Below are 19,812 nucleotides of genomic sequence, written 5' to 3' on the forward strand. Positions count from 1 at the left end.
TAAACAGTTCTATACTAAAGTTACTTTAATCTGTTGTGGTAATATTATAGTTGCTATGGTAACATAATTATAGCAATATAAACAATGATTCCATAATATGTGTTATATTAATCTACATCACAGGTTATTGTAGCAAAAACTAAACATATTTGTTAGTTAATAAGGTATGCCAAATAACGCTAAACATTAGGCCTGTCACAATAATCAATACATCGATTTTTTGCACAACACATAGACATGTCTTCAATCATTTTAGGTGATGTAATATATCGCCCATAGATAAAAAAAATTATTCTAGACACATTTTAGCTGATTTCATATCCCCCATTCTCTATTGGAGGTGTTAGTGTCAGTATGGTAAAAAAAACTATAACTATATAAATAACTGTAGCATATTTTTATGTAGGCATGGGACGATAACCTGTTTCAAGGTTTACTGTGGTTTGGAAAAGTCAAGGTAATAAAAATGCAAAAATGTCTTGTTGTACCGTTTCTAATGTATATGTAAAGGTTTTTTTTAAGTGTTTTTTTATGTGTTGTAAGGAAATCTGTTTTTGAAGCTAAAGTAGAAGTCAAAGGTTTATTTTAATTATGAAGCCTGGCATGTTTATGGTTCTAAAATATTTTCCTAAATATTTAGTTTTCTAAATAAGTTTCCTAAATAATAATTTCCTAAAATGTAATATATTGTGTTAAATGTGGGAAAAATTGTTGCTTTTAATGACATTTAAAACGAAATAATTTTACAACAGTAAACACAATACTGTGATTCCCTGATATTTTTTATCCAAGGTTATCATACCGTCAGAAACTCATACCGCCCAATGCCTATTTTCATGAGGGTGCCATAGAACTGTTACTTATTTCTAGTTCTTTTTACCAAGCACTTTTTTTTGGTAACATTTATTAGGATTATTTATTTGTTTAGGATATACATTTTCACATTCTGATTCCTACTTATTAGATTGTTAAATGATTATAATCAAATGAAATATTAAATGAAAGAGTGTACTTGCATTATGATGCTATTATAGTGTAGAAATTGTCTTAAAATCACAATAATATCGTTTATCGTGGTGCATTTTAAAGCTATATATCGCAAAACAAAATATTGATATCTTGACAGGCCTACTAATCGTACTCTAATATATAGAGTATAATACACTTAACTACAGTATTTACTATATAGTACTTAAGTATTTTTTTCATGTGGGTATGAAGGGACTGTTTTAAATAATTCTATTGCTGTTGATTTTATGCTTTAATATTGTTTTTAACAACTGTCACAGTTCCCATTATACATTACAACAAAAGTCAAGATTCTTGAAGTAAAAAACTAAATTGTTACGTTAATGCACATGATATTTATCCAATCGAATCGATTCGTGATACCTGTCAATCTCTATTTAACGTGTAATTTGCGTCATTATGCCTTATATCGTATATATGCATGTATGCTGGCTGAGTATATATTATTTTTACTTATTTGTTTATTAAAAAGCATTTGGATTTCACCACGGATTCTGAAATGTCAACTACCCTTTTTGAATATCAATAAAGAATGCATAAATGAGAGAGGTTACGTTTTTATTCATCTGACACTTTACCGACAAAATCAATCACAGCATGTTTTCAGCTTTATAAAGCTGCTTTAATCCTGTCACCGGTCACTGCATGCACCTGCATAGGCTGACTCAAAACCTAGTGACCTGCCTACCAGGACCGCATATTTTGAGCATCACAAACTCAACATTACTCACACGTAATAACGTATTACTCCCAACAACGACCTCGAGGTTTTGATTTGCACATTCAACATTTCACAGCCTAACACGTCTGTTTGATTCTAACGCTCAGCAGCTCGCGAGTTTTTGATACACTGCCATTGGAATTGATGGGAGGTCATTCATTGAGCTAGTGCTAAAGCTAACGAGCACTGTCACCTCTGTTACAGCACAGCCACCGATTATTAATGTCTCGAAATTGTCTCATTAAGCATGGCTGTGATAAAAACCCACCTGCAGGTGCTCCTGGAAGCGGATAGGCAGGATCTGAGCCATGGTTTGGGCTTTGTGTTCTCAATCCTCCCGGCCGGACTCCTCGCAAAAATTCTGCCTAGCTTTAGCGAGCGACGACCTCCTCTCCGTGGACAGCCCGATTCAAAACAGCTCAAATGCAGGAATGTTGCTATTAATACGCGGAGAATGCAAGTGTCGCGTTTTCGTCGTGTCAAGCCAATCCGCCAGATGGTTGATGTTTTTTTCTCCCCTCTCTGCACGGATGGTACTCGCTCAGACCCGCAATGGCGGCGGAAACAGCTCAGACTGACAATCCGGAAGCAGCAGCGCGGACTTTGCGGCGGAAGGACATTCGCGATTTCAGCGATTTTTTTAATCAACTAGGCAACTATCGAAGCCCTGGTTTGGTATGTATGAGTGTTTGGAGGCTTAATGTTTTATGTTTGATATACAAGTTCCGCGGTGAGTGGTCTAGTTAATTTTTAGATATTCGTTTCATTTTTGCCACATCATTCAGTTCTACTGAATCAGTGTACGTCAGTTCCGGCTGCTGCTCTCTAGCGGTGTGTTCGTTCGTCAACAAATCGGTCGTTTCAAAATGAATCGTGTAACTGTCTGAAAGTGCCGTTACTGAATCGTTTTTAGACTTGCAAATACTAACAGTTCAAATGCGGGTTGAACTTGTTAAGAAGCCAAATACAGTCATTGAGAAACGTGTACTTTATTTTTGTTAAATATTTGGAAGAACGTAATAAACTAATAGAAGTAGAAACACTTGTAAGCACCTATACAAAATATTTGAGACCATTTGAAAATATTCGGTTTATATCGATTTACTTTTTAAAGTTGAGTACAATATATAGAAATATATAGTTTACTTTATTCTGTAAACCACAGATGACGTTTCTCCTTAATTTAAAATTAAAATGTTGCAATTAAGAGCTTTTCATAAAGTAAAAAAAAGGGGTTCCACGTTTTCACTGTGATGTTCATATTCATTTTAAGACAACACTAAATTCTAATGTTTTAACTTCAGAAAAGTTCATACATAAATATTTGTGTGGAATAACCTTTTATACAGTCATTGGGAATAACACAGATTTTTTTCTTCATAACAAATGAAAACATTATTCATGGTCAGTTGTCAAAATCCCTCTTTTCCACTGGATACAGGATAACTCTAAAATTAATTCTAAGATAACTCTAAAATTATCATGTTTGGTTTCCATTCTAAAGATATAACTAAAATAGAGATAAAATATTACTCTCTCACAAATTATTTAAAAAATATATTTATTTACATTAAAAATGTAAAAAATAAGTGTTTTTTTCTTTACACATTGAGTCAAGAGTCATATTAAAATCCACTGGGACCACATAAACAGGGATTATGTTCTGAAATCTGAGATTAGAGTCTTTCATATTCAAAATCGGCTTCAAAATCTGTGGTGAATATTTGATCTTCTCATATTCCCTTTCTCTGCTGTTTTCTCTCCAAATAGCGAGCACGAGCTTCTGTGATTGAGCTTTCATCGTTTCTCTTCTCCAGCTTTTTTGCTGCATCCTCTCTGGCTTCTATTTAAACAACAAAAAAAGTATTACACAAAAACATGATGGAATCTGACATAGCTCAGCATCTTCAAACGCACCTGCTTGTCTTTTTGCTGCCTCTTTCTTTTCCCACTGGATCATCTCTTCATCCGTTACTTCTTCTCTAGCAACGCTACTCAGCTCATAGACATCAATTTCATGCAATTTTGGCAGCAGATCTTTCACCCAGTCATAACGGATGGGGCAAACGGTTCTCACATACACCCGTGAGGTCACCAACACGTCATGAAAAATGATCCAATCCAGCTGCAATTCTTGACCGAAGAGCTGAATAAAAGATGTACAAATTAAAATAGGTTTGGAACATTCTGAATGAACTTTAAATTGTGTTTAAAGGAACAGTTTGATTAAAAAAAAAAAAAAAAAAAAAAAAAAAAAAAAATCACTCAGTCATTATTTGCTAACTCTAGAATTCAATGTCATATGCCTATAATATGGCTGTCTGTTTAATAACACATTGACTTTAGTGTGATTAATGTGCTAATCGCTCTATTTAGACAACTTTAAAGAGCCCCTATTATAGGTTTTTGATAATGACCTCCTATGTAGTGTGTAACACAGCTCTAAGTGAAGTTAAATATCCAGCTATGGCTTAAATCTGAAAGTGAACACTGTTTAAAACTATTGATTCATTTATAAAAGAGTCGACTCCTAGTACTTCAAATGAATTGTCTTGATACAGTCTTTAGCCGTTTTGGCATGACGTGGATACAAAACTTAAGCCCCGCCCAATTGTTGCAGGCGCAAACCCGGGAAATTTGAAACCTGCGGCCCCGCCCACTAACACAGAAAAAAAGGCTAGACACACATTGTAGCAGACGCCGGTTGAAAGAAGTCACGCTGTGCAAAAACACCTCAGCATTATAGCCCAGCCTTGTGCAGTTCGAGTGCTTCTGGAATCTACATGCTTACAACGGAGAATTCATCGCCGTTTGTTAAAGGAAGGATCAGAAAAGACTATTAATGTAAGGGACTATGTCAGATCATGGATCAGTTTCTTCCTCCATTTCACAAGTGTAAGTAAGTGTGATTAAAATTGTTCCCTCCTTGTTTTCTCTAGCTTGCAAATTATGTATTTAGTTGTGTTTTGTTACTTGTAACCGCTTTTACTGTATCAGGTTAATTCTTTATATTCTCATATCACGTGTAAAGCCATGTTGAAAACGCGACGCGTGCCGCTTTGTTAACGGATTTAAATGCGTTTGTGAGCTCGCGTTCCACTGCCGTTTGTCATTGCTATGGTCATCGTCAGCTGTTTTTACACACGTGCGGCAGTCAAGGTTCAAAATAGTTTACCTTTTGCCACTTTGGGGATTAATACTGTGTAAAAAAAAAAGTGTCAGCTTCCAGTTCATGCGGACTTTAAATGAGAAAACAGTGGGCGTGGCTTATTTTTTTCTACTGATTGGATGTAGTAAAGTAGGCATTTCATTCGGAAAGATCAGGAAAATGGTTTTGAGAGAGTTACTACAACCTAACAGACACCTCTTCACCATTTCTGTTTGTTGTCATAGCACTGTCACAGCTGACAGCTGGAGGGGATTGGCTACATATGTTAACCACGCCCAATACCTCAGACAGACATAATTTGAGCACAAACAGGAAGTGCATATTCAGATGTCAATTAAAGATTACCAAGGCAAACATTTTTTTTTTAATGACATGCACAGGTGAATTGTTCACCACAAAACTAGCAATGTAAGCTAACAAAATCAATGTTAGTTTTGATTTCATGTGTACTTTGAATACTTTACACTAATGTTTAGATTTTATTTAAATGTTTATATAGTTGTATCTCAGCCAAATATTATCCTAACATAAAGTGTACATCAATGGAAAACATATTTATTCAGCTTCCAGGGTAAATGAATATCACATGGAACACAAACCCAGGTATAAATTTCCAAAAACTGACACTGATGACTGGTTTTGTGTTCCAGCATTACATATATGATGTTACACTGAATCATTCTTTGGTAATTGTGAGTCTTTTTTAAACTGCCGGCTGCTATGAACTGCATTAGTAACTGTATTGTAACTTTTACTGTACTATATTGGTAAAAGCAGTACATTTTTGATACATTTCTTCATACTTCCATTAAGTGAAGAAGAAGGGCATACAGCATTAAAAAGAACGCAAAATTTGTAAAGGATTTAGATTTTTTGATAAACATAAGAATGGTTTTAATTCCTCACACATGATGAAGGATGAATGAGAACACTGGACCCATGTCCATCCATGGTGCAGAATGATTTCCCAATAGATCTAAGGAAAACAGAAACATCAGCTTTTAACATCGGCTTTAATAAATTAAGTTTGTGTACTGAAATGACAGCATGATGCTCACCTCCTGGCTACATTGGTGAAATAGCCCAAACAAAGGCACTGTCGCAGAAGTTCACTTCTACTGCCCTCAAATCTCTCATGAGGAAAGTCCTTCTGCTACACAAAGAGTCAACAACAACAACTCAAATTCAAATACAATTGAACCAAATATTAGAGGTGCAATGATGAATATAACTGTACCAAAGACATTGGGCCCAATTCCAATTCTACCTCTTAGCCCTTGTTGATTCTCTTTTGGATGAAGGTGTAGGTAAAGTGCGAGATAGCCCTTTAAACTAAGATTTTTCAGGACCACTCTACAAATGAAGGGGTATGAGAGATTTCCCTGAATAATCCAACTACAGTGGCAACATGGCTGCCCAAACAATCAAGGAGACCAAGGATTTTGATAACAAACAAGCATCTGATTTATTCGTAATTGGGTGTTAGGGACATGCTTTTGAAAGAAGAAAAAAGTTCTTAAAGTTCTCGAAATAATTGCTGCACGAGATATTGTGAATATTGATCACAGATGACAAAGAAAAGTCTAGCGACTGGAAATTAGTTTTTTACAGCACATCTGGGGTAATGCTAATGTTGTTTTCATGTGGTTACAGCACATCCATGAATATATGCACTGTGTAAATAAATACGCAGTGCAGTTTTATGCTTTTTGCAAATTGATCCACAAGTCGTACTTAGGACACCTAAGAAAACCTGGAAGGCTCATACATTATCGAGCTGAAAATGAACAAATATATGTCTAAATAAAGTGCAAAGCATCTTTGGAAGGGAGTAATCTGTTAAACTGTGCATGCACCATTTGGACTAAATACTGCACCTCAAACAACATAGTTACATCTCGTATGAGTTTGTCATTTTATCCACTGCATATGCTGATGTAAATTAGAGACATCTACTTTTATATAGCTTAATTTGGATGAATCTGTATTAGGGATGTCAATTTCCACAAAATCCTGTGATCAGTGATCAAGTAATGGAACATTATATGTTAAAATAAATCTAAACTATTATATAGTAGGCTACAGCCTAAGCTAATTAAAAAGGCATCTAGTCAGCTGAACATCACTGCGGTCACCGTAGGCATGTTTGTTTAAAACTTCATAAAAGAACAGACCTAGAGCCTACATGACAGACGACACAAACACTTGTGGCTTGCTGTCAACTAGGTTACATTATTTAAGAGCATTTATTACAGCATTGATAGGATCTGTTATAGTCAAACTTATGTTTCCTTTTTAATATGAAGATTTTCCTTTGAAATCTGTTATACCACTATTGTCCCTCATTACCGGTAAAATAACCAGCCTTTGTTTTTAATGTATTTAAATGTATATTTTCCTACCAGGCAAACTAAATTGTGGCCAGTTTGACTTCTTAAACCCTCCCTCGCCTGAACTTGCCACGAGTGAGAAGAAAATGAAAGCACATCAGCACTGAGGAAAAATCATATGCTCAAGACATAATCTTTAAATTAATAACTTGTATTAAAAATTTTGCAAATATATGACAGAGGTTTGTGAGAGGTAACAATTACAGTGGAGCATTAATTAAATCCTTATTTTCTACGAACAAATCATTCACCAGCACAGTTGTGTTAGACTGGCACAAACAAAAATATGAACTTCATATATTTTACTGGAAAAATCATCTTTTTGAAACGAATTTTGTTTGGTATAATTTGGTATAATCTTAATTTTAATGTTTTTGTTGATCATTTATCTACAAAACAAGAAGAACAACATTTGAGGTGAAGTGCTTCAAAACAAGGTCCGCTATGTTTCAGCACCAAAACACAAACTGGTTTGTTAAATAAATGAAATAATAATACAAATAAAATTAAAGTGAAACATTCACAGTTTCTGAAAAGCCTATATTAAACAGTTTTCACTGTTAATGACAAATACATCCATTGCGCCATTCAGTTTCAATTTAATTTGTTTAATCAAGTCATTTGAATGGCTGTGCAAGCTATTCGTAGCACTGAACATGTTCCCAGAGTACCTCGGAAGAACTCAGAAACTCGTTGTGAGAACGCAGATGCTCACCGCATGTCTGGCTGTGACACCATTTTTAAAATGAAAATCTACATATTTGTGCCAGTCTGTCAAGATTAAATAGTTTAAACCACCTTAATATTTTAGAGAAAGTAGTTAAAGTTTACATAACCAATGATTGATCAAATACACCCATGACCCACCCATAATTAAATGCATGCAGCCTATTTTTGATTACCTGACCTGCGGATTAACAGCAGCACCTGACTCCATAAGGGTAACGTGAACTGCACATACTTGATTATGTAATGTGTAAAGTCGAGGATGCGCATCTTACAGTGCAAAGCATAACTTATCCGTTAGATGTCCATGCTTAATCGGTCATCTGTAAGGTCTATCGATTAGAAGGGTTATCAACAATCATTTGGTCATCGAGTAATCGTTAGCATCCTTAATCTGTATTGATTCCTAAAACCCAAGAACTTTACGACTGTTATTGTAACCACAAAACGACGTTGGCTTGGAGTTTATAGCATTAGCCAGGATAAATTATAAACAACGTTTTTTGTTTGTTTGTTTGTTTGTTTACTTGCTTGCTTAACTTACTAACACCATGCAGTGGCGGAAAGAGTACTTTCCATTAGTACATTACATTAGAGTACATTACTTGCCCAAAAATGAAGTACAAGTAGAGTAGAAGTGTCTGTTGTAAATATTACTCAAAGTATGAGTAAAAAGTAGCCCTTTTAAAAGTACTCAAAGGTAGGGAGTATTACACTGAAAGTCTGATGCGTTTACATGCAGTTCGTGCATGTGTTTGAAAACGTAACATTCTGTAGTGATTTTTTTAAGGCCATTTCAGTCATCATACAGTAAACATCCTTCATCTTCTCAACAGTGACATGCGTTCAAAACAATCTCTGGGTCATTGCGTGTGATGATTTTGGTCATCTTCTTGGACACTTTTAATGCTTCCAAATGTTTTGCTGCATTTATAAAGTGCCCATGTCTTGAGGTATGATGCAATTTAGTTTCTGTGTGTGAAGTGATTGAACAGGAATCACAGGACAGATTTTTCTACTTTAGCCAATCCCCATAGACAATCAAAATAAAGAAGTGACTGCGGACTGAAGGAAAATAGTGAAGTAAATGTACCGATACAGCACTAAAAATGTACTCAAGGGAAAGTAAAAGTACACATTTTTAAAACTACACAATAAATTACAATTTCTGAAAAAAACTACTCAATTACTGTAATTTGAGTACATGTAATTTGTTACTTTACACCACTGACACCATGCCAGCTACAGAGCTCAAAAATACATATGGGCAATCATTGTTGTGTAGTGTTACACCTCTAGCACACGTTATTGTAGCGAAACTCTGAATGACCTGCTTGAGGCGCAGAAGAATCTCCCTCAGCTGAGTCTCTACACTGAAGGCCGATTTCACAGCTCGCCAGTGGATCCAGCGCTCTTTACACCAGGCTGAGGGATTTTCACTATTAGAAGGACGAAAGACAGAATGACCACCAACATTTCACATAGAGGTCTGGATTATATTTAGTCAGTGGGTCTAAGTTTATCACCTCGCTCTGCATTTCTCAAAGACACAGAGCAGCATGAGGAAGTCATTGGAGCTGCCAGCACATGCTGCTATCTCTTTGTGTCTGACCTCTGCTTCCTTTTGTTTTTCTGGTTTACCTAAAAAGCACAATATTTGCTTCATCTGATGAACAGAGTTTCTACAGGTTTCACCAAGTCAAATTTATGAGTTTAAAGACCTTTTCAAGACCGTTATAAATGAAATTTCAGATGTTACAGGGCAAAACGCTAAGGATTTTTTTTGTAATGGCCAGTGGAATATTTTTTTATTTGCCCCATTAAAATAAAAAATTGGTTATTTCTTAGTCACATATTTTAAATAATGTGTCAAAACATAGTTACATATATTTAATATACATTTATATATAAATATTAATTGCAAAAACTATTTTAAAAAAGGACATTTTGAACACTGACAGAAGATTCAGAAATAATGCTTAATTTTAATCAGAGCATTGTCGAAACATATTTTAGTGTTTTGTTCTCAGTACTTCAATGACTATTCTTGCTAGAAATCTCTCAAAATATTAAATATACAAGTGTTACTACTTGTTTTAAAATGCTTAGAGAACAAAATGTTCTTTTAAAAAACTAAACCGGCAGATAAAGTAACATTTTCTGAATTTATTGGGAGCGTTTACTCTTCGATGTTTGATTAGATATTATATTTTTAAAAAAATTATTACTATAAGTCTTAATAACTATAATAAACTAAATTTATTCACAACAAAACATTTATGCATATATACATGGAGAACTTTTAAACAAATGTTATTGTAAGGATTGTTGGTTGTAACGATTGTGAAGCTTTATATGGACAAATACAAATTAATACTGGTTTAAAAGTATTTAAGACATACAACAACGTATTTCAGTGAATTTAGGACTTTTTAAGGCCTAAATATTAGTTTTTGAAATCTGAGGGATTTTAAGAGTTTAAGACCCTGCGGACATTCTGAATAAAAAGCCATGTTTGTAATGACTTGGAGAAATTAATTTCAGTCATCTTTGAATGTAACTTAAAACCCTGAAATGTTATGGCTTTGCCACACTCACACTGAAATAATAGATTTCAAACAAACGATGTGAACGGTCTCAATAATGTAGCTTCTTATTAAATGTTGATAATTGTGAGTAAAAACTAATCATAAATGTAACTGTTTGTAAAATTGAAAGTAATAAATCACCTAAAACCTGAATAAATGAGCTTTCAATATATGTGTTTTTTTTAGAATTGGAAAATAGTTCTATAAGTATTTTAGCCGATCTAAAAAAGAATCTCAAAATTTAAATAGTGAGACAATTAAGTTCTTAGCAATGCATTTTATGAATCAAAAGCTAATTGCTAAGTTTTATGTGTTTTGATAGGAAATTTAAATACATGCAAAAATAAAATACCAATTACCAGGGTAAATTTTATTACAGAGAGGGAATTACAAATGACCAATTGCAAGACTGTTTTGTATACAGACTATTGTTTGACTAAATTAAATATATTAGTGAATGTCTGCTGTGATGAATGCAAACTTGTAAAAAAAAACATTTACCACATAGCGGGCAAAATGGGTTATTTCTTATAGCTGTATAAAATTTTTACATTTTGCCTTTTTTTTAGTATTGACATTTTGATTTAATGTAACAAGAAAAAATTATTTGATGCCAAATTTAAATTGCAGGCCTTTATGACAGCCAACAGAAATGATTACCTGGTCGAATGAAGATATTCTCCACTGAGAGCATGGCGGCCACAGGCAGCATTATGTCTTCACAGCCGAGAGCTGCAGCTTTAAGCAGTGCACGAGTAAGATTAGGAGGAAGAGGAAACTCCACCATCAACCTCCCCAGCCTGGTCACTTCACCTCTCCTGTAACAACAATATTAGCTAATATTAGCACTCAATTTACTTAATGAATCACTCATCTAAAAATCACTCTTCAGTAGAACATTAAATAAGACTTTTAGCTGAAACTATGGTTGTTGGGGATTTATAAAATGCAGATGTCGAGGGCTAAGAGCACTTCGAGAGTCAAAAATATTTAAATAAAGAAAAACTAAATTATACTGGGCTCCCGATAATACATTGAGGTCTTTTAAAGTCTGTGAAAGATCAAGATTAATCAGTGCAAGAAACTGAACATTACTTTCTACATTATACTATATGAACCACATCCTCTTCATACTGATGCGGTTTAATTCATGATTCACAAAATGTATGAATTTTACAAATCTCCAAGGACAGTTTCAGCTAAAAATCTTATTTAATGATCTACTTCAAGAAAAAAAGTCACCTAAATATTTCATGTCTTACATGTCCAAAGTAAATAAAACAGCACATTTACATTTTGGGGTGACCTGTCCTTTTTTACAGTTTCAGAATGTCAATATCAGCAGTACCAATGTAAGAAGAACAGGCTTAAACTGTAAAGAAAAGCTTAAACTTTGAAAAGAAAAGCTTAAATCTGCTCAAATTCTGCAGTCTCAGTGGTTACTTCCAATGTACTTACGAAACAGGAAATGGTTTGTGGGTGAAAGATGCCTATCATTCACCTGTCAATGGCATCATATTGATACAGCTGCTTCAGAGCGGTCAGGATAAACCGTTCCTCTGGACAGTCGAGGTAAGGAAATCTAAATATACCAGAATTGTAAAAAAACACAAAGGACCTTTTCAAAATTTTCATTATGAAATAATTAGCTAAAGATAACGTAACAACATGCAGCCGAGCGATACCTGATCACATCATGTACACCGAGACATTTTAGTGTGAGAATGACCGATGTAAGACTGGTGCGCTGAATCTCTGGGACGGTGTACTCTGGCATGCATGTGTCCCAGAAATCTTTACTGTAAATCCTGAAACATTTTCCTGCAGCCGTTCGTCCAGCCCTGCCTGCTCTCTGCTGAGCCTCGCTCCTGTGAGAAAATGTCAGCTTTCATTAGAATTAAATATAAAAGACAAACCCAGAGGGATTGTTTTCTTTTGTTGGAACAAACTAACAATTTCCACACTAAACAGCTTTTTAAAAGTAGCATAACCCACACTGATATAAAATTACTTATTTATTATACCTACTAATAGTTTGCTAATAAAAAAAATATATAGAAAAAAATATAAAAACTGTAATTATAATAAAAAATACATTAAATTATACAACAAACACTTCATTTACTATTTAAAAAAAAAACAATTCTACAATTTTCCCAGGTCACTCACTTAGAAATTGGTACCACTTCCAAAATATCCAATCCAACTCTTGAGTTGTGATTTAGTTGTTTTACAAATCCACTGTCAACTATGTACCTGTAAGACAACAAAAATAAGTTACACTTAAATCAAACTACAACACTTTCACCTTTTCACTTATTGGGTAACTGAAGTTTCTACCTGATTCCATCAATTGTGAGTGAGGTTGCAGCTATATTTGTCGCTACCACACACTTCCTCACACCTTTTGGTGCAGGTTGGAATATTTGTCGTTGTTGATCTGTTAAAAAAAAACACAAGCATTTATCAGTTTATGATAACATAAAAGATTTAGTTTTCTAATTTTATAGATGTGCCCACCTGTTGGCATGGATCCATACAAAGAAAGTATAAGAAACCCATCAACATTTCGATCATGGACATCGTAACGATAGTCTAAGATCTCAGCCTTCTCAAAGAGCAGATCACAGGCTTTCTCGATTTCAGACTGTCCTGTTCAAAACACAAGCACAAAGCTACATTTTACAGAGGAACATTGAAAATATCGACTTAAAGTTACTTTTTACCAGCAAGGTTTGCTTTTTTTACAGTAAATGACACAGGCTTCTACCAAAAGATAATAAGATGAGATACAAGAGGCATCATTGTCAGAAAAATATATATTTCTCAGCTTTTATTTACATTTGAACAAAAAGTGAAAGTCAGAATTTGCCAGGGGGAGAATAATTTCAGGCTTGACTGTATATACAGTGCTCAGCATACGCGAGTACATTCCTCACAAATCTCCCTTTTAAATTCATATTTTCTATAGGATGCTTTAAAATATTATATATTTATATATATTTATAATATTTAAATATTAAATATTATATATACAGTAGATTAATCAATACTGAAGCCAAATCTGAAGCTACTATAACAAAATACCTCAAGATGATGACAGTCCAAAAATTAGTAGCCCCTAAATTTATGTTTGGAAAAATAGTAAATAACATTTAAAAAATTTCTAGAAAAAACATATATAGCATTTTGTTGATATTTTGCAGTTTGTAATTTACAATTTTTTGCAATATTTCACCTGAATAATAGAATTAAATATATTATCTTCCTATTTCTAAAGATGTTCGGTGGCTAAAATATTTTTTTAATAAATGTATCTTTTAATAAATGTATTTTATTTAAATGCACCAAAATATTTTACCTACATTCACTGAGAAAGGTCAAAAAATATTTATTTCATTCATTCATTTTCTTTTCGGCTTAGTCCCTTTATTAATCTGGGGTCGCCACAGCGGAATGAACCGCCAACTAATCCAGCACATTATTTCCAGCGGATGCCCTTCCAGCCGCAACTCATCACTGGGAAACCCATTCACACACATACATACACTATGGACAATTTAGCTTACCCAATTCACCTGTACCACATGTCTTTGGACTGTGGGGGAAACCGGAGCACCCGGAAGAAACCCACGCGAACGCAGGGAGAAAATGCAAACTCCACACAGAAACGCCAACTGACCCAGCCAAAGCTCGAGCCAGCGACCTTCTTGCTGTAAGGCGACAGCACTACCTACTGCGCCGCCAAAAATATTTATTTATTTTATATATATATATATATATATATATATATATCAGAATCAGAAAGAGCTTTATTGCCAGGTATGTTCACACATACGAGGAATTTGTTTTCGTGACAGAGCTTCTGACAGAATATACAGATTGAATTATATATATATATATATATATATATATATATATATATATATATATATATATATATATATATATATATATATATATATAGTGGTATAATGAGCATAAATGAGTACACTCAATTTTAAAAATGAATATTTTTATACCTTTCTCAGTGAATGTAGGTAAAATATTTTATATAGTTGATATACCTTTTATACCTTGGCCTTTTATATACCTTTTTACCTTATACCAGTACAATGTTTTCTCTGTTTAAAACAATGCAGTAGCTAAAGATGGAAATAAATGTGAAAACTTTCCCCTGGCTACAGGTCTGATATATACAGTATATATACCCTTGACAATACAGTAATATATACAATTTTATATTCACTTATATAAAAAATATAAATAAATAAATATATATAAGACAGAATGATAGGAAAAAAATACTATTATTATTATTATTATCATCATCATCATCCATTTTCAAAAGACAAATAAATAACTAAAACTAAACCAACTAAATAAAAGTGTACATTTCTTTTAAAAATCTAATCTTACCAGTCAGAAAGACCAAAATATCACCGGCTGCTTCATTTGTGTGAACATCTAAAGTCATCTTCACCACCTGTGGATCACAAACAGCATGTAATTACAGTGTGAAGAGTATAACAGGTTTTAACCACAGATTGTTTTCAAATACATTACTTATAAAAAAGCACATAATAATGTAAATTGTCACAACATACCTCTTTGACATAGACAGAACTTTCTTTGTCTTTTGGACCAATCAGACTGCAAAATGTCTCCTTCACTGGATAAGTACGCCCAGGAATCGTGAATACAGGACAGTTTCCATAGAAAGAGCTGAGCTTCTCCGTTTCTAACGTTGCTGACATCACAACCACTTTGAGGGGTGTTTTATTGCCCCGAGATCCCTTTAACAGAGTCTTCTTGAGTAGCCCAAGCAAAACATCCTACAAAATAAACAATTTTATAAAACATTTTGTGATAAGGTACCTGTGTATTATTTTTAAAAAGACATGTTATATTGTGTTTATACCACAGTATTATTTTAAAGTCATAGTACTAATAGGGGTGTGCGATATTGATATTGATTGATGTTAAAGTCAGAATTATTAGCCCCCCGTTTATATTTTTCCCCAATTTCTGTTTAACAGAGAGATTTTTTTAACACATTTCTAAAGATAATAGTTTAATAATGAATTTCTAATAACTGATTTCTTTTATCTTTGCCATAATGACACAAAATAATATTTTACTAGATATTTTCCAAGACACTTCTATACAACTTAAAGTGACATTTAAAGGCTTAACTAGGTTAACTAGCAGGTTAGGGTAATTAGGCAAGCTAAAAAATAGCTTAAAGGGGCTAATAATTTTGACCTTAAAACGGATTTGAAAAAATGTATAACTGATTTTTTTCTAGCTTAAATAATAAAAGAAATAAGGCTTTCTCCAGAAGTAGAAATATTATCAGACATACTGGAAAAATTTCCTTGTACTGTTAAACATCATTTGGGAAATATATAAAAAAGAAAAAAAAAAATCAAAGGGGGGCTAATAATTTTGTGTATATATATATATATTTTTTTTTTTTTAATGTGGCACAAAAACCACTAGTAGTTCATCTAAATGATTCATTAATTAAATTCATTCAAGTGATTTTTTTTATCAACTTAATCATCTAGAAACAAAGTAAGTGGCTCCTTATATCCAAATATACTGACATCAATATGAAAAACTGTAGTAAATGAAAACAGCAGCTTTTATTGCATTCAAAAAACTTAACAGTACCTAGACAACCTACGGGAAACTTTCAACAAAACTAAAGTTTGATTTCACTCAAAGATTTAACAAATTTTCAAAATGAACCCATAAAGTGCATCTACTGTATTCAGGCTCCTCTCGTGGGCTTCATCCAGGATCACAATGCTGTATTGCGTTAAACTGGGGTCTGCAAGAATCTCCCTTAGCAGACAGCCATCTGTCATGTATTTAATCATTGTATCCTGATAACAAGAAAAAAACTGATTAATTACACAAATTTAACTGAATACAAATATTGTTTTTTAACATATATATTATGTATATATGTATTCTGGCACATTCTGGCACTTGAAATCATTCTTTTTGTTGTTATCTACACACATTTATCATATTTAGCTAATGCCTAAAATTATAAACTGTGTAAAATATTCAAAAAGGTAAAAAAAAAAAAAAAAATACATAAACAAACAAATAAATAAAAGATAGTCTCACAATGCAAAGAAAAGATCAAAACTAAAAATATTTGTAAACATTTTGTTTTTCTTGTTCTACTTCCTAAAATGATCCATATTTAAAGCTTAAAAATCTAAGTGTAAATGAACTAAATATTAGGCCCAACATAAGATTTTATCTATTTGTGCATTGTATTATTTTTTATATTTAGGAAAAACTTCATGCTTGAAATCTCATTGCTTAAAAAAGCAGATTAAAACACAATGTTGTAAAATACTACTAAAGTTGCAATCTTTAGTGTCAGATGATCGTTCAGAAACCACTCTACTATGCTTTACTGCTGAATATATACACATTTATATCACATTTAATTACAATATGGAAATGATCAATGCTTTAATTATTTTCTTTTTTTAAATATTTGATAAATGGAAAATTCAAAACAAAAGAATTTTTAAACAACTCTCTTTGTAACATTATATGTATTTACTTTGCAATTAAATTATTGCATCCTTGCTAAATAGAAGTATTACTTTCTGTAAAAAGGTGATCTCAAATCATTAAACGGTAGTTTTCTGTTCAGAATAGTACCTTATGGTAAGTTAAGAAACAAAAGCAACTCCATGCAAATGTTAACACTGCCATGAAAAGAATTATGTTTTCACCAAAATAGCGAAACCCTTATAATTGTGTGTGTAGGCTTGTATATTAAAGTACCTCAAAAATGTCTCAGTCAATGTTTTCAAACAATTAGCAGCTTCTAAAAGTGTCTGAGAGACTTCCCCTTTTAGCCCAGGTCTAACTTGTGTTTTATTTGCTAATGTAAGCTTTTTTTTTTTTAAAGATAAATATAATGTATAAAACTATACGTTATTTATATATTACTTCATACTACCTATAAGCCTGATAAGCTTTTTATATTAATGGACGATGCACCGATACTGTCGTTACACAATGTTGTTACACTACATTATTTGAATCTAACAAGCTTTGCAATGTTTACATTTCAAATCCAAATCCCAAATATCAGAAATGACAACAGATTGTTAAGATTTTATTAATGTCCATTTTAATGTTATTGATTAATGCACGTACTTGACAGATTTCATTCATTCATTTTCCTTTTGCTTAGTCCCTGGTTTATCAGGGGTTACCACAGCAGAATGAACCGCCACTTACATGACAGATTTATGCATTTTGTATTTCAGGTGATTTGTGTAATGTGTTTTATGTTTAGTTAAATAATTTCTAATAGCATCTTTAGTGATTTTTCAGCTAATTACACTGTTTTGTCCCAATAGGTGGATTTATAGGTTTTTGCTTAAAAAAAGCACTGGTGGATTTAGCTGATTTTGACGCAAAAAAGAAAAATACCCTCTAAAAAAAACCAAAGTGACATTTTTGAAAAAAAGTTATTTTATTTACTAGCTAATAACCTTTTCATTACATATAAAAAGAAACTTCTGAACCAAATCAGAGGAGCCTGATAGAAAATGCTCATTTACAAATAAAAAAGAGGTGTGATGAATTTAGAAGGTTTGCATCTGAACTCTTTAAATACTTTCTATGTGAATTTTACTGCAAATATCACATCTATAATGCTGGAATTACTCAGGAGAGTGTTTGTTTTTTCCTAACTTGCCTTTGTAGAGCAGTCATCAAAGCGCACTTGGTAGCCCACTTCTTCACCCAGCCTGACCCGCATCTCACTGGACACTCTCTGGGCTACAGTGATGGCAGCAACCCTCCTGGGCTGAGTCACACCAATCCTGCCATTCCTGCAAAGACCTGGACAGAAAAATAGCAGACATCCTGAAGGTCAGATGTTGATTCTGTACAAAATGAAGGACAAGAGTGTGGATTCTAGTAATTGAGGTAAAGTTGGTTTTATATTTACACATTCGTTCAGTTTTTTGAACTGACAACTTGTGACATGGCCCCTATATTGTTTATTTGGGGTAAAGCTCCTTAATATTACATTTTAATACTAGTAAAGGATCTTATATAATAGTAAGAAACTTATATAATAGTAAAGGACTTTTGCAAATTCTAAATAGGGAAATCATATTAGCAGCCAATGACTACTAAAGTTCAACATTGTTCACGGACAATTAAATAGGGCTAATGTTGTTTTGAAGACTTATTTGGATGCTATTTCTGACCAGTTATTTAAAGTAGCATGGTAAACAATATAGGAACCGTGTCACAAATTGTCACTGAACGAAATTGGGGTAAAGTAGGTTTAATATTTGCACATTCTGACTTTCTCCTTAATATTATATTATCAGAAAAGTATTATTTGCTAATTCTAAATAGGGAAATCATATTAGCAGTCAAAGACAATTAAATACAATACAATTCACAGTCAATCAAATCGTGCTAATGTTGTTTTGAAGTCCTACTTGCATGCTATTTCTGACCAGTTATTCAAAGTAACATGGTAAACAAAATAGTCACAAAATAGTCACAAGGCATCACTGAACTAATGTTTCAATATAAAACCCAAAACTATTGTTTACCACGCTATTTTGAATATTTGGTCAGAAATTAGTATAATACATAAGAACATAAAACAAACTTTACACCAATATTGCAGTATAACGTTACAACTGACCTGCTTTATACAAGTACTGAGGTAGCTGCGTGGTTTTTCCGCTGCCAGTTTCACCAGTTACGATCAGGAACGTGTTTTCCTCCACAGCTTGAACAAGTTTGTCTTTGTACTGATAAATAGGAAGCTTTTTTGGTTCATGCTGCTCTGTTTTACTGCTCTTCTCTTTTGTTGACATGATCTCTGTGTGCTGTTCATCCGCTTCAGAACGCTGCTCAAATTTGGGACGACGAATTTAATAAGCTCGACAGGATATTACGTTGCCATAATCATTAGAGAGAAACACGTAATATGCTTTATAAGAGTTTAGCTCATCTTGCTTTCAAGATGTTACTTGGTCTGTTTTACCCAGGTTTTACCTTGATGTTCGCTCGAACTCGGATCATTTTCCTCACAGCTCACGAAAACTCACCAGCGCCATCTACTGCACTGGATGGAGAGTATCCGCTATTGCTTGTGCTAGCGATATTAACATT

At 33.3% G+C, this 19,812-nt stretch overlaps 2 protein-coding genes across 4 annotated transcripts in view; both read right to left on the reverse strand.

The window, feature by feature from the left end:
* cltcb (clathrin, heavy chain b (Hc)) overlaps positions 1-2,376 on the reverse strand; it is a 53,117-nt gene extending 50,741 nt beyond the window's left edge. The window contains exon 1 of one of the 2 annotated variants that reach the window (XM_056473639.1): positions 2,019-2,376. In XM_056473639.1, coding sequence (XP_056329614.1) covers positions 2,019-2,060 — 42 coding nt within the window. In that variant the 5' untranslated portion in view covers positions 2,061-2,376. The remainder of the gene's footprint in view (positions 1-2,018) is intronic. The other variant, XM_056473640.1, reaches the window with a different exon arrangement.
* Positions 2,377-3,294: 918 nt separating this feature from the next.
* Positions 3,295-19,721, reverse strand: dhx40 (DEAH (Asp-Glu-Ala-His) box polypeptide 40). Of its 2 annotated transcripts, none has more exons than XM_056473932.1 (17): positions 19,340-19,721; positions 18,368-18,513; positions 16,395-16,514; positions 15,231-15,458; positions 15,043-15,109; positions 13,144-13,275; positions 12,964-13,063; positions 12,793-12,879; positions 12,309-12,491; positions 12,125-12,205; positions 11,284-11,441; positions 9,562-9,676; positions 9,366-9,474; positions 5,978-6,069; positions 5,826-5,895; positions 3,668-3,896; positions 3,295-3,593 (listed from the first exon to the last, which is right to left on the reverse strand). In XM_056473932.1, the coding sequence occupies exons 1-17, from the start codon at positions 19,512-19,514 to the stop codon at positions 3,484-3,486; spliced, it is 2,202 nt and encodes a 733-aa protein (XP_056329907.1). In that variant the 5' UTR covers positions 19,515-19,721; the 3' UTR covers positions 3,295-3,483. The 2 variants fall into 2 exon arrangements, with proteins under 2 accessions (XP_056329907.1, XP_056329906.1); XM_056473931.1 differs by having other exon boundaries at positions 5,978-6,072.
* Positions 19,722-19,812: the final 91 nt, after the last annotated feature.

The sequence above is a fragment of the Danio aesculapii genome, chromosome 15 (genome assembly GCF_903798145.1).
Source record: "Danio aesculapii chromosome 15, fDanAes4.1, whole genome shotgun sequence".
Classification (NCBI taxonomy): Eukaryota; Metazoa; Chordata; class Actinopteri; order Cypriniformes; family Danionidae; genus Danio; species Danio aesculapii.

What these genes read in the sequence shown, in the direction of transcription:
- dhx40 (XM_056473931.1), bottom strand. Translation starts at nt 19,514, where the DNA reads ATGTCAACAAAAGAGAAGAGCAGTAAAACAGAGCAGCATGAACCAAAA. An exon ending in TTGATGACTGCTCTACAAAG is followed by an intron (nt 16,515 to 18,367) that starts GCAAGTTAGGAA and finishes TCTTGTTATCAG; the next exon opens with GATACAATGATTAAATACAT. An exon ending in CAATATGATGCCATTGACAG is followed by an intron (nt 11,442 to 12,124) that starts GTGAATGATAGG and finishes TTGTTGTTACAG; the next exon opens with GAGAGGTGAAGTGACCAGGC.